General features: G+C 36.7%; 1 protein-coding gene across 9 annotated transcripts in view; it reads left to right on the plus strand.

Annotated features, from left to right (window-relative positions):
- TET2 (tet methylcytosine dioxygenase 2) overlaps positions 1-16,245 on the plus strand; it is a 120,238-nt gene that overhangs the window by 66,606 nt on the left and 37,387 nt on the right. For all 9 annotated transcript variants that reach the window (XR_009448277.1, XM_059661564.1, XM_059661596.1 and 6 more), the window contains one exon: positions 11,533-14,975. Coding sequence is in view for 8 of the 9 variants with exons in the window: in XM_059661564.1 (XP_059517547.1) it covers positions 11,579-14,975 (3,397 nt within the window). In the remaining variant the exon portion in view is untranslated. The remainder of the gene's footprint in view (positions 1-11,532; positions 14,976-16,245) is intronic.

Below are 16,245 nucleotides of genomic sequence, written 5' to 3' on the forward strand. Positions count from 1 at the left end.
AGTCCTAGATGCAGTAATTGTTTCACAGATGCTGCCGATGTGACTCGACTTCATAATAAATTACTTTCAGAGAGGTAGAAGGAGCAAAATCAAATACCAAAGGAAAACTGCTGTGGCTAAAACCTGTTTTAGTCTTAGGAAACTTAAATGTTACCTACTAGTCAAAAGGCCAGTATTTTCCACTTAGATAAACATGCTTCATAAACGTATTCCTCTGACATAGAGGATGAAGGTTGATGTACTTGGCATTTTTAAAGTCCTCAATTCCTTTCTCAGTCTCTCTCATACATTAGGAAAAATTATTCTGAAGCATTAGCTGAAATCATTGAGTGGTCATACTATACTATTGCATAAATGCTATTTAGATTGTACTAGAGACCCGATGCACAAAATTCGTGCAAGGGGCTCCGCCCTCACAGCCCCAGCTTCATCCTGAAGGTCACCCGGAGGATGTCTGGAAGGTCGTTCAGCTGGCTGGTCTAATTAGCATATTACGTTTTTATTAGTATAGCTTTCCCGGTTATAATTTGACCTTTGGAACTTCCAAAATTATTGGTGGTATTTATACTAATAGAACTACTACTCTTTTTGGTTCCTTAGAAGGCCATACTTTAAGGGGAATATTAGACTTAGAATAAAAGGATAAACATACATGATATGACTAGTAGGCTCTAAATTATAACATTTGAAATTGTGACTTAATTAACATCTGTCATTGTGATAAGTAATTTCTAAAACTGCTTCGTTAGGCTTTAAGAAAAAATGCCAAAGCTGGTTTTAGAATTTAAGTGTTACATTTTTTTCACTCTTAAAGTCTCTTTCCTTTTTGGCAAATCTATGAAGAAACCTCATGCTGTACCATGTAATCAAAACCCCTGAGTGTGTGTGTGTGTGTGTGTGTGAGTGTGTGTGTGTGCACCATTTAAATAATAAGCTACTTACTACATTTTAATTAGCAAAGATAACGGTTAGAGTAAAGCAGGCAAACACATGCCATAATTTTTCCCAGGTTAAGAGTTCAGTAAGTAGCCTTGGCCAGTGTGGTTCAGTTGACTGGGTGTCATTCTGTGCATGGAAAGGTTTTGGTTTCACATCAATGTTTCTCTCTCCTTGTCCTTTCCACCCCTCTCTCAAAATCAGTAAAAATACTGGGGATCAAGCCTACATGCCAGGCATGTGCCCTGGCTGGGAATCAAACCGGGATCTCCTGGTTCAAAGGTCGACGCTCAACCACTGAGCCACACCAACAGATTCAACTATTTCTTGACTAATGAACTGTGACTGTGTACTTCACACAAATGAACTGATGTGAGCTCCAATTCTCTCAATGACATTATCAATAGAGACTTATAAATTGTCCTCAAATATTTCATTAATTTAAAATTAATTTTAAAAAATCTTTACTGTTGAAGGTATTACATGTGTCCCCTTTTTTCTCCCATTGAACCCTTATTATCCACCCCTGCCCTTTGCCCAAAGCCTTCACCACCCTATTGTCTGTTTCCCTGGCCTATGCATATATGCACAGAAGTTCTTTGGTGATCTCTTTCTACCCACCCACCCACCCACCCACCCACCCTGCCTTCCCTCTGAATTCTACAGTCTATTCCATGCTTTCATGTCTCTGGATCTGTTTGGTTCAGCAGTTTATTTTGATCATTAGATTCCACATATGAATGAGATCATGTCTTTCTCTGACTGGCTTATTTTGCTTAGCATAAAACTCTCCAGATCCCTCCATGCTGTCTCAAAGGGTAAGAGATCCTTCTTTTTTTACTGCTGCATAGTATTCCATGGTATAAATATACCATAGCTTTATTATCCACTCATCTAATGAAGGGCACTTGTGCTGTTTCCAGATCTTAGTTATTGTACATTGTGCTACTGTGAACATAAGGATGCATATTTTATTTATTTATTTATTTATTTATTTATTTATTTATTTATTTAATTTTTTTATTAAATTTATTGGGGTGATATTGGTTAATAAGATCATACATATTATTTCTGATTGATGTTTTGGGTTTCTCAGGATATATCTAGGAGTGGGAGCACTGAGTCAAAGGCAGTTCCATATTTAATATTTTGAGGAAACTCCATACTGTCTTCCATAGTGGCTGCACCAGTCTGCATTCCCACCAGCAGTGTACTAGGCTTCCCTTTTCTCCACATCTTCTCCAGTATTTGTCATTTGTTGATTTGTTGATGGTAGCCATTCTGACAGGTGTAAGGTGATGCCTCATTGTTGTTTTAATTTGGTGATCAGTGACTTTGAGCATTTTTTCATATACATCTTGGCCTTTGTACGTCCACTTTCAAGAAGTGCCTATTTAGGTCCTTTACCAATTTTTTAATTGGATGGTTTGTCTTCCTTTTGTAAAGTTGTATGAGTTCCCTACATATTTGGAGATTAATCCCTTATCAGATGTATCATTGCCAAATATGTTCTCCCATAAAGTGGGCTCTCTTTTCATTTTGTTGATGATTTCTTTTGCTGTGCAGAAGCTTTCTATTTTGATGTAGTCCCAATTTTTTATTTTGTCATTAGTTTCCTTTGCCATTGGAGATGTATCTGCAAACATATTGCTACAAGAGATGTCTGAGATTTTGCTGCCTATGGTTTCGTCTAGGATTTTTATGGTTTCATGTTTTACATTTAAGTCTTTTATCCATTTTGACTTTATTCTTATGTTTGATGTAAGTTGGTGGTCTAGTCTCATTTTTTGCATGTGACCTGTCCGATATTCCCAAAACCATTTATTGAAAAGACTGTCTTGACTCCATTGTATATTCTTGCCTCCTATGTAAAATATTAATTGAGCATAATGGCTTGGGTTGATTTCTGGGGTCTCTGTTCCATTGATCTATATATCTATCCTTGTGCCAGTACCAAGCAATTTTGAGAATAGTGGCTCTGTAGTATAAGTTGATACCTGGTATTGTGATCCCTTCAACTTTGTTCTTCTTTGTCAAGATTGCTGCAGCTATTTGAGATCTTTTTTGGTTTCATATAAATTTTGGGAATATTTGTTCTAGATCAAATATGCCATTGGTAATTTAATAGGGATTGCATTGAATCTATAGATTGCTTTGGGTAGTGTGGACATTTTAGTGATATTAATTCTACCAATCCATGGACATGGTATATTCTTCCACTTGTTTATATCTTCCTCTATCTCTTTTTCAACATCCTATAGTTTTCCAAGTACAAGTCTTTTACCTCCTTGCTTAAGTTTATTCCTAAGTATCTTAAATTTTTTGTTGTAATGGTTAATGGGATTGTTTCTTTAGTTCCTCTTTCTGAGAATTCATTATTGGTGTATAAAAATGCCATCAATTTCTGAGTGTTAATTTTGTATCCTGCTACATTGCTGAATTCGTTTATTAAATCTAGTAGTTTTTTTTTTGGTGGGGTCTTTAGGGTTTTATATGGACAGTATCATGTCATCTGTGAATAATGAGAGTTTTACTTCCTCCTTTCTAATGCAAATGCCTTTTATGTTTTCTTCTTGTCTAATTGCTGTGGCTAGTACTTCCAGTACTATTTTGAATAAGTGTGGTGAAAGTGGACATCCCTGTCTTGTTCCTGTTCTTAGAGGAAATGGTTTTAGTTTTGCCCATGAGTATGATGTTGGCTGTAGTTTGTCATATATGGCTTTTATTATGTTGAGGTATGATCCCTCTATTCCCACTTTGTTGAGAGTTTTTATCAAAAATGGGTGTTGATTTTTCGAATGCTTTTTCTAGGTCAATTGATATGATCATGTGATTTTTGTCTTTCAGTTTCTTTATGTGATGTATCATGTTTATTGATTTATGAATATTGTACCAGCCTTGCATTCCTGGAAGAAATCCCACTTGGTCATGTTGTGTGAACTTTTTAATATATTGCTGGACCTGATTTGCTAATATTTTGTTGAGGAGTTTAGCATCTGTGTTCATCAGGGATATTGGCCTGTAATTCTCTTTGTAGTGTCTTTATCTGACTTTGGAATTAGGATAACACCAGCCTTATAAAAAAATAAAATCCTTGTAAGTGTTCCTTCCTCTTAAATTTTTTGGAACAGTTTGGAATAGTTAATTCTTCTTTGAATGTTTGGTAAAACTCCCCATGAAGTCGTCCGGATCCGGGCTTTTATTTACTGGGAGTTTTTTGATTATTGCTTCAATATCCTCAATTATTATTGGCCTATTCAGGTTTTCTGATTCTTCCTTATTCAGTTTTGGAAGATGGTAATTTTCTAAGAATTTGACCATTTCATCCACATTGTCCAGCTTATTGGCATATAGTTGCTCATAATATTTTCTTACAAACCTTTGTATTATTGTGATGTCAGTTGTTACTTCACCGCATTTGTTTTCTGATTTTAATTACTTGGTTCCTCTCTGTTTCTTGATGAGTCTGGCTAAAGGTTTGTCAATCTTGTTTATCTTTTCAAAGAACCAGCTCTTGGTTTCAATAATCTTTTGTATTGTTTTTTAGTCTATATGTCATTTATTTCTGACTTAATCTTTATTATTTCCTTCCTTCTACTTACTCTGGTCTTTTCTTATTGTTCTCTTTCTAATTCTTTAAGTTGTAGGATTAAATAGTTTATTATTAATTTTTTTTTTGTTTTTTTGAGGTAGGCCTGTAGTGCTATGAACTTCCCTCTCAGGACTGCTTTTGCTGTGTCCAATATATTCTGGGTTGTTGTGTGTTCATTTTCATTTTTTTCCTGGATTTTTTTGTGTGTGTTTTTTTCTTGATCTCATTATTGATAACCCATTCATTGTTTAATAATGTGCTATTTAGCCTCCATGTGTTTGAATGTTTGAGTGTTTTTATTGTAGTTGATTTCTAATTTCATTCCATTGTGATCTGAAAAGTTGCTTGATATGATTTCAAGTCTCTTGAACTTGTAGAGACTTGTTTTGTGTCCTATCATATGATCTATCTTTGAGAATGGTCCATGTGCACTTGAGAAGAATGTATATTCTGCATCTTTGGGGTGAAATGTTCTATAAATGTCAATTAAATCCATATGATCCAGTGTGACATTTAGAGTCACTGTTCCCTTGTTAATTTTGTCTGGAAGATCTAATCAGTCAGCAGGCTGTTAAAGTCCCCTACTATGACTGTATTGCTGTCTATCTCTTCCTTAAAGTCCTCCAGAAGTTATATATATATATATATATATATATATATATATATATATATATATATATATATATATTTAGGTACTCCTATATTAGGTGTGTATATGTTTATCAGAGTTATAGTCTCTTGTTGGATCATTCATTCTAATATTATGTAGTGACCTTTATTGTCTCTTGTGATGGACTTCATTTTGATGTCTATTTTGTCAGATATGAGTATTACTATCCCAGTTTTCTTTTTATTTCCATTTGCATGGAAATATTTTTCTACCCCTTCACTCTCATCCTATGTGAAGGTGGGTCTCTTGTATACAGCATATATTTGGGTCATGTTTTCATATCCATTCAGCTACCCTGTCTTTTGATTGGAGCATTTAATCCATTTGTATTTAAGGTTATTATTGATAGGTAATTATTTAGTGCCATTTTCATTCTTTGTACCTATGTTTCTCTCACTACATTTCTTCTTCTCATTACAACAGTTCCTTTAGAATTTCTTGCAGTGCTGGTTTGGTGGTGATAAACTTCTTTAGCCATTTTTTTTTTTTGTCTTGGTCTCTGAGAAGCAAAAGCAATGTCACACAAAAATATGTATCTCTATATCAAAAAGTTACATTCATTAGGAAAACACTTGTTTAACTTTAGAAAAAGTTTTCTTTTCTCCCCCCTAAATTTGTAAAAATAACCTATCAACTCTATTTTCACTGATTAGCAGGTAGATATCTACAATAATTGGAATTTTTTGTCTTATACATAAATTATTCAATATATAAGTTTGAAAAATACTTTGTATAAATAACTAATAATTACAGCATGAAAGCTTTTCTAATATTTCTGCAATGAGCAAAATGAACAGGTATGATTTCTCTTTTTTATTAAAAATAATGTTTGTCAATGTCAGCATGAAAACAATAGGTCATTTAAAGAGTGCTGTGCAAGTGGGTTAGTGGATCATACAATATCCCTGGATATGTATACATACAAAATGTGGTTTGGGACACATTGAAGTCAAAGAAAATAATTCTCTTTCTCCCTCTAAAAAGGCACTTGATTGGTTTAGAATTTCTGAATCAGATTCATAGGTTAATAACAAATAAGCTTCAAATAAAAAATTATCCTCATCCTAAAATGGAAAGGTTCATAATTTTTCTGCCCTCCCTGAGAAAGCTAAACATTTAACTTTCCATATCTAATAGTTGTGCTCATTAAAAGAATTGCTGTCACAGAATAGTTATGATAATTACTTTAAAGTAGTATTTTTAAATGGCTATTGAGTTTAAAACTCCATATTAAAATACATTCCATTGCCCAGCTGCTGTGGCTCAGTTGATTGAGCATCATTCCATGCACCACCAGGTTGCCAGGTGGATTTCTGATCAGGGTACATGCCCGGGTTGCAGGCTCCATCCCAATAGGGGCTATGCAGAAGGCAGCCAACTCATCGATTCTTCTATCTCCCTCTTCCTCTCTCTCTCTTAAAAAAAAATTTCATTGAAAATCACCTTCATTTCTTCTTAGGAGCTAGTATGCTCATAAAAGATTTGCGAACTCCACCTGTTGTAATTCTGCCTTTGACATTTTAAAGAATGTCCAAATTATGTGGAATGGATCATAATAGAGAATAAAAATGCTTAAAATATTTTATATCTAGAAAAATAGGACAATCTACATCATTTACAGAGCATGCAAATACCATATAGATCATAACATAAATGTGGGGTGGGCTGGGGGAAGGGGGGAGGCCCCGGCTGGCAGCTGGTGAATTGATTTTGCAGTTGTCAAAAGAAGACGTATTTTATTGTACTATTTGGAAAGCTAATTGATCTAATCTGGGCTTATTTCTATGCCCTTAATTTTTGAAAGATGGAAGTACCTTGACTTTGGAGAATCCTCTCACATTTAATTAAAAAAAAATCACTTTTTATTATTCTAGAACAGCCGTGGGCAAACTACGGCCCGCGGGTTTGAAATGAATAAAACTAAAAAAAAAAAGACCGTACCCTTTTATGTAATGATGTTTACTTTGAATTTATATTAGTTCACACAAACACTCCATCCATGCTTTTGTTCTAGCCCTCCGGTCCAGTTTAAGAACCCATTGTGGCCCTCAAGTCAAAAAGTTTGCCCACCCCTGTTCTAGAACCTAGAATATTTTGCTAAGGTTATCGATGATTAAGAGTATTAGTCTAGCTTTGAGATGTCCAATAAATTGCAGCATAAATCACATGTGGAATTTTAAAATTTTCAGTATGCACACTAAAATAAGTAAAAAGAAACTACTGAAATTAATGATATTTTACTTAATATATCCAAAATAATATACTGTATTTCAACATGTAATGAATAGTTTTTATTTTTATTAAATTTATTGGGGTGACATTGCTTTATAGGATCATATAGGTTTCAGGAGTAGATTCTTTGTTACAAGATCTATATATTTTACCACCCAAAGTCAAATGATAGTTTTAAAAATTGAGTTGTTGTTGTTTGTTTGTTTGTTTTGTTTGTTTTGTTTTTTTCCACACTAAGGTCTTTAAAATGCAGTGTGCATTTACACTGTAGTGCATCTCAATTTGGACTAACCACATTTCATTTCCTCAATAGCAATATGTGACTAGTGGCTATGCATTTATAGGCCATCTCTTAATTATTTAAAAGCAAGGAGATCTCTTAGAAATGAAGACATCCCTTGGCTCTGTTTTTTCTTTTCTTTTGTCCCGTAGGAATTATGTAATTGTATTTATTAATTAACTAGAGGCCCAGTGCACGAAATTTGTGCACTGGTTGGGTCCCTAGCAGCTGCTGGCTGCCAGCTGCCAGCTGGGGCCTCCCTCCCTTCCCCCAGCCCGCCCCACCCCCCTGTTGAACTCCTGGACGACCTCCCGGTCAAGGGGATAATTTACATACTACGCTTTTATTATATAGGATACACATGAGTAAAAGTTACAGAAACAGCAAACAGTTCAAAGCAATCTTCCTCCCAGTGCTATTCTTCTAGCCTCCCCAGTCCTTTTCCTGGAGGCAAAATATTATTACCAGTTTGTTGTATATTCTCCCAGAGCTGACTTTATTTTTTATTTTTTTTAATGTACATGTGTGGCATTCTTATACATACTGTTCTGCAGCTTGCTTCATTTCATTTAATTAGTTGGAAATATTTCAATCTGAAAATATAGATTGTTTCCTTTTGCTATTGAAAAAGATTGTGCATACATCATTTAACATATATATGAGCATACTTGCTAGGTAAGTTCTTGAAACTAAAGGGTCAAAAAAAGTTCCTGTGATATTCTGTAGATGTTGCTAAATTGTCTTCCATTGTATTAGTATTAATTTTGACTCCCAAGAACCGTACAAGAGAGTGTCTGTTTCACTACATGCTAGTCAACATAGTGTATTATGAAACTTTTTTATCTTTTCCAATTTTAAAAAAAAGAAATCTTGTTAGTTTTAATTTGCACTTATTTTTATTAGTGATGCTGCATATTTTCTAAATATTTAAGAGCCATTTCATTTCATTTTCTGTGAACTGTCCATTTCCTTTGTTCATTTTTCTTTTGGATGGTTGGGGTTCTTGTCATTTTCTATGAGTTCTATATATTAAGAAAAGTTTTATGTGACTTTTAACTTTGCTTATGGGCTTATTTTTGCATGCATACATTTTACTGAACTTTCTAGTATGTTATGCCTTTGATATTTTGGGTCACAAATAACTTAGTCATTAGATAATTTTTAGACAGTTTTCTTAGTCTGCTTTTAATTTAGGGGGTTCATATTCATATTTTAAATTCATCTAAAATTCATTTTCATATAGGGTATCAGGGATAGATTAAACTTTATCATTTTTTTCAGATGGCTACCCAATTGTTTTAATATATTTATTTGAAATGTCATCATTACCTCAAACCATATTTCTTTTTTATCTATTTCTGGACATTTTATTTCATTGGCCTTAATAGCACTCTATCACCTATCAATGTATAAGTACAAGCTCTTTTAAGTATGATAGCTTTACTTGCTTTTAAATATCTCTTAAAGTGGCTACTGCCCTGTTCAGGCTCTATTATGGCTCTTTTTCAGGTTATTCCTGGCTATTCGATTTGTTTATTCCCCACCCCCCGCCACTAACTTTAGAATCAGCTTCTTTCATTCCTCAAAACCTTCTGCTAGCATTTTTATTTAGAGTACATTAAATGAATACTTTAATTTGACAATATAAAAGACCATATACCTTTCTACTTGTTTTAAACTTTTATTCCAATAGATTTTCCATGTTTCTTGTGAAGTATACTCTTCTGGTGGTATATATATATATTCTATTACTGTATATTATTCCACTAACATTTCTGACTGGTTGTTGCTTTTGTATGTCAAGGCTATTGATTTTTTTTCTTCAGCTACTTTACTGAATTCTGATCAATTCTAATAGTTTTTCAGTTGATTCTCTTGGTAGACCAGTGTACAATCTTATCATCTGCAAATAATAATAACTTTAGTGTTGCTTTCCAGTGTTAATATCTTATTTCTTCTTCTGTTTCATTTGTCTTGGTTAGTAAGCAACATAAGCAATGGGTTTTTTAAATAGCCCAGAGGCAAAGTAATTTTGATTTTTTTAAAAAACTTACATTCTTTTTTTTTTAAAATTTCTTTATTGGTTAAGTTATTACAAACGTGTCCTCATTTCTCATTAACCCCTAACCTCCCCGCGCCACCCCCCCACTCATGCTCTCATCAACATTCTTAAAATATATGTAATGAGAAAAACTGTGGGAAAATAAGGCATAACTATATCATGAACAGGGCAGCATTTACTTTATCTAATGGATTATTTATATATTTTAGTGCCCATTTCTTCCTGTTCTTTCTATCATTTGGACTTTGAAATCTCCATCAGTATTGGTCTAAAAAATGTTTGAATGAATGAATGAATGAATGAATGAATGAAGAAATAATCATAAGATGAGCACATTTGAAACTGATTGAATGCTTACTTTATACTAAGCACAAGCATGAACAGAGTAGAGTATTCTTAAGGAGTTTACAGTCCAGTAAGAGAGTAGAATACAATTGAGTATGATATGTTTACTGTAGACCTTATGAAACATAATAGAAACAGTATAGAATTGGGAATGTTTAATCCTCTTGGAAAACCGAAAGAGGATTCCTAGGGAATGTGATATCTGAGATAGTTTTAGAGGAATGTAGAAGAGTCTCTGGGCAAATTGGGGGACTAAGAAGGTATTCTGGGCAGACAACAGTATCATAATATTTATAAGTTGTTGTTATAGTTGGACTATAAATTGTGAGAGGAAGTAGAAGGAGAGAAAAATAGAAACCTTCATATGAACATATATTTATATTAGGCAGGAATTCTCAATAGAAGTGGGCAGCCAGGACTGTAGAAGAAAACATAGATTCACCTAGAAAGGGCATTTTATAAACTACGCTTTTCATCCCTGACTGATCTGCTGGGATGTAAACACTAAAGGCAGTGTGCCTTACCTTTCAGGTGTGTTTGAGTAAACGAGTTTGAGAACTACTAATGCAACTAGTATAAAGCCAGTGAACCGTGTTAAGGAGGCTATGACATCAGATTTGCATTTTAGAACCTTCTCTCTGAGAACTATTTGAAGGAGCATTGGGGACTGGTGAGGACAGACTGGGCTAGGAGAGAAACCCTTTAAAAAGCTACTGCAATGGGTAATGAACCAAGATAATGTAAAGCTGGCTACCAAATATCAGTGAAGAAAATTCAAGGAATATATAGAAAATAGAATTGATAGCTTAGCTAGTGATTTGCTATGTAAGGCGCTAGAGAAGACAGAATGGAGGTAGTCTTTCTCCACTGTTCTTAGCATTTTGATACGAAGAATTATTGGGAAAGGAGTGGTTAATATTTACTAATGCAGTATGACCTTCCCACATGAGCTGGTGATTTTGATCATCTTCATTCTCTGTGACCATAACTATGGCAATGGCAATTGCTGGGAGGACAAGAGTAATCATTTTATTTTTAAATATATTTTATGATTTCAGAGAAGGAGGGAGAGGGAGAGAGAGAGAGATAGAAACATCAATGATGAAAGAGAATCATTGATTGGCTGCCTCATGCATGCGCTCTACCAAGTATCAAGACTGCAACCTGGGCAACCCAGGCATGTGCTCTGACCAGTAATCAAACCCTGACCTTCCGGTTTATAGGTCGATGCTCAATCACTGAGCCATGCTGGCCGGGCAAGAGTAATCAGCTACTGGTCTTCCATGAAAATGAATATTACAATTTACTATGTCTAATAATTCCAATACTATTAATGACATGCTAATTCTCTAAGATGCATTATTCCAGTCAGACATGTATTAATGCACTTTCGTTTTTGTCTCTGTGCTCTTTAGAATTCACTCTGAGGGCAGCCTTGTGGATGGCCCCGAAGCAAGCCTGATGGAACGGGATAGAACCAACCATGTGGAGGGCAACAGACTAAGTCCATTCTTGACACCCTCTCCTTCTCCCATCTGCCAGACAGAACCTCTGGCTATAAAGCTCCAGAAGGGAAGCCCGTTACCAGAGAGACCTTATCCAGAAGTGAATGGAGACACCAAGCGGCAAGCTTTCAAAGGCCATTATGGAACACCCCATATGAAGGGCAGCCAGAATAGCCGTGTCAGCCCGGACTTTACACAAGAAGGCAGAGGGTATTCCCAGTGTTTGCAGAATGGAGGGATAAAACGCACAGTTAGTGAACCTTCTCTCTCTGGGCTCCATCAGAACAAGAAGTTGAAACAAGACCAAAAGGCCAATGGAGAAGGAAAGAACTTCGGGGAAACACAAGAAAGAAATCCAGGCAAAGGCAGCAGTCAACCAAATGTCTCCGATATGAATGACAAGAGAGAATCTGTGAGCTCTGTGGCCCCAGAAAATGCAGTTAAAGATACCACCAGTTTTTCAACACACAACTCGAGCGGGTCTGAAAATGCAGAGCATCCGATTCTGAATGAGCAGGAGGGCAAAGATGCGAACTACCATGACCAGAACATTGTATTACTTCTTAAAAACAAGTCAGTGCTAATGCCTAATGGTGCTACAGTTTCTGCCTCTTCCATGGAAAACACACATGGTGAACTCCTGGAAAAAACACTGTCTCAATATTACCCAGATTGTGTTTCCATTGCGGTGCAGAAAACCACATCTCACATACATGCCATTAACAGTCCGGCTATTAATGAGTTGTCCTGTGAGATCACTCACCCGTTGTATACCTCAGGGCAGACCAATTTCCCACAGACCTCGAACTCTGAGCTGCCTCCAGAGCCAGCTGCAGTCATGACTGAGGCCTGTGACGCTGATAATGTCAGTAAACCAGCTGCAATGCTAGGTACCTGTTCCTTTCAGAAACCAGAACAACAAAAACCAGTTTTTGAGATATGCCCATCTCCTGCAGAAAATGGTAACATCCAAGGAACCACAAAGCTAGTGGCTGGTGAAGAATTCTGTTCAGGTTCCAGCAGCATTTTGCAGGCTCCTGGTGGCAGCTCTGAACGGTATTTCACGCAAAATGAAATAAATGGTGCTTACTTCAAGCAAACCTCAGTGTTCTCTAAGGATTCCTTTTCTGCCACTGTCACACCACCACCATCGCAGTTGCTTTTGTCTCCTCCTCTTCCAGAGGCTCCTCAGCTTCCTTCAGAAGGAAAAAGCACTCTGAGTGATGGTGTTGTGGAAGAACACCATCACTACCCCAACCAAAGTAACACAGCTCTTTTAAGGGAAGTGAAAATAGAGGGTGAACCAGAGGCACCACCATCCCCGAGTCCTAACCCACCTACACATGTATCCATCCCCTCTCTGACACTTCCAGAAAGGCTTCAGAATAATTGTGTTAACAAGAATGACATACGGACTCCAGGGACAATGACTCTTCCATTGTGTCCTGAGAAAGCAAGACAAACACCAGAACATCCCAAGCATAACCCACCAACTCTCAGTAGCAGTGGAGGGCCACAGGACCACTGCCAGCAGCTGATGGGGCACAAAGAACAGGAGGTTCTGAAGGGTCAAGATAAGCAACAAACACTCGATCTTGTGCTCCCAACACAGCCCCATCTGAAACCAGGATGGATTGAATTGAAGGCCCCTCAATTTCCTCAAGCAGAATCCCATCTAAAATATAAAGCACCTCTGCGGTCAGTTCTTCAGTATCAGCCCAACTCCTCCAATCAAATGACCTCCAAACAATACACTGGAAATTCCAACATGCCTGGGGGGCTCCCAGGGCAAGCTTGCACCCAGAAAATGATGCAGCCAGAGCAGAGGCCACAAAGGTACCAACTTGAGATGAATCATGGGCAGTCTCAAGGTACAGTGGACCAGCATCTCCAGCTCCAAAAACCCTCACTCCAGGTGCACTTCTCCAAGACAGACCCTTCCCCTGAAGCTCACACGCAGTCACTCTGCACCCCTAGGTTTCATTTTCAACAGAGACCAGACTCCGAGCATAAGAAACTCATGCCCTCACCATTAAAGCAGCACTTGAATCAACAGGCTTCAGAGACGGAGCCCTTCTCAAACTCACATCTTTTGCAACACAAGTCTCATAATCAGGCAGCACAAACACAGACATCCCAGAATTCACATCTCCCTCAAAACCAGCAGCAACAGCAAAAATTACACATGGAGAATCAAGAACAAATGCCCCATACTTTTGCTCATCCCCAAGGCAACTGTGGTCAGCAAAGGGAAGGATCGTTCTTTAGCCAGATTAAAGTGGAAGAACGCTTTCATGGTGAAAATCAATATTCAAAATCAAGTGAGTTTCAGACTCATAATACCCAAATGGGATTGGAGCACATACAGAATATGAACAGTAGAAATTCCCCGTATGGTCATATCTTGAAGTCAAATGCAAGCAAAGTACAGATTTCTTGTTCAAACAACATTCACCCAGCTTCAAAGAATACAGAACAGACTTTACATCCTGAACATTTTTCCGGAAACAAGACCCCAAACTTGCATCACATGCAATATTTTCCAAATAATGTGACCACAAAACAAGATGGTCTTCACAGGTGCTTTCAAGAACAAGGACAGAAGCCTCCACAGGCTTCCGTTCTCCAGGGATATAAAAGTAAAAACCAAGATTTGTCTGGCCAACAAGCTGCACAACTCACTCAGCAAAGGTACCTGATGCACAACCAAGCAAACGCTTTCACTGTGCCTGAACAAGGAGGAAGTCACATTCAGACCCCTCCCCAGAAGGAAGTTCAAAAGCACGCTGCTCTGAGATGGCACCTCTTACAGAAGCAAGAGCAGCAGCAAAACCAACAACCCCAAACTGAGTCTTGCCACAATCAGGCACACAGGCCAATTAAGGTTGAACCTGGATCCAAGCCCCATGCCTGTATGCACCCCAAGCCAGCACAGCCAGAAAACAAAATGTGGAAAAAGATAACTAAGCAAGAGATTCCACCCCCGAGCTGTGATAATGTGCAGCAGAGGAGCATTCTGGAGACCATGGAGCAACACCTGAAGCAGTTCCAGGTCAAATCACTATTTGACCATAAGGCTCTTACTCTCAAATCACAGAAGCAAGTAAAAGTTGAAATGTCAGGGCCAGTCACAGTTTTATCTAGACATACCAGTGCTGCAGAACTCGATAGCCACACCCCAGCTTTAGAGCAGCAGGCAACTCCTTCAGAAAAGACACCAACCAAAAGAACAGCTGGTTCTGTTCTCAATAATTTTTTAGAGTCACCTTCCAAATTACTAGATACGCCTATAAAAAATTTATTGGATACACCTGTCAAGACTCAATATGATTTCCCATCATGCAGATGTGTAGGTAAGTGCCAAAAATATTCTGAGACATATGGTGTTTATCCAGAATTAGCAAATTCATCTTTAGATATGGGACTTTCTTTCTTTTTCCTTCCTTTTTTTTTTTTTTTTTTTTTTTTAGTCTGGCAGCAATTTTTAAAGGCTCATAAAAATCTGAAGCTTACATTTCTTGTCTTTGAATTACAAATGCTTGTGCTGTGCAAGAAAGAACTTCACTTACATTCAGTTTTTTTCAAAATATTAAAACAATTGTGCATGCTCATTTTTCTCTGTATTCAAACCCTTTAAAATATAAAGCTATCTGCTATAGAGTAATTAATCTATTTGTCTTTATAAATAATTTTTTGGAGAGACAGCTAGGCAGTAAAAACATCTATTAAAATGAGAAAAATAACTCATATGCAAACTAGTGTAGAAGCTTTTAATATTTTTCAATTTGGGGGTGAAGGTATTAGTTTTACAAGGCTAATTTCTATAAGGGAGAAATTATCTTCAGTCTTGTTGAGTTGGGGGAAATTGTAATGCTTGAAGTTCTGAATATTCATGAAGTTGCCCTTTCTCCATTTATATACTTGAAATATTGTGTGATTTATATTCATTTTGATTCTATTTTCTCTTTAAAGTTTTATCTTTTTTATAAATATATGTAATTTCCTATTTTTGAAACAAACACCTTTTTGTTAAAATTCAAGATATGTGACAGATCTGTTGGAATAAGGAAACATTTTGCTGATGGATGCAGATTTTATACATATATGTGGATATCTTAATAATAGCTATACAGCTTGGGTACAGTAGAAGACATTTGAAAAAACATGTCAAACTAATGTGGCTAGTGGTCCACCCACCCCATGTTATTCCTCTTATGATGGGACACCCTGCATCTTATAGGCGATGAGGGAGGATGCCTACTGTCCCTTTGTGTGTGGTCAGGATTAGGTTGCCTCACTGGGCTAAGTGCCACACATGTCATAGGTAATATTAGGTAAGTTATAACCACCTTCACTCCCTTCTCCCATCACCCTAACCCTTTTCTCCCCCACATCCCATCTTTGACAGGAGCCTCTTCCTTTTACCTGACCCACTCCAGTATTTTTTCACATCAAAAATTGTTCTAAAGTATGTACAAATATGGGTCTGGAGTCAATGTTTTTAATTTCAAAACAGAGTGCTAAAATGTTGTGGGGAGACAAGAGGAGAAAAAGGTATCTTGACAATAAACTGAGAAATCACCTAGGGGCGAGATAAGATAGGAAATTATATTCTAATCTTTT

Source organism: Myotis daubentonii, chromosome 1 (assembly GCF_963259705.1).
Source record: "Myotis daubentonii chromosome 1, mMyoDau2.1, whole genome shotgun sequence".
In the NCBI taxonomy this organism is placed as follows: Eukaryota; Metazoa; Chordata; class Mammalia; order Chiroptera; family Vespertilionidae; genus Myotis; species Myotis daubentonii.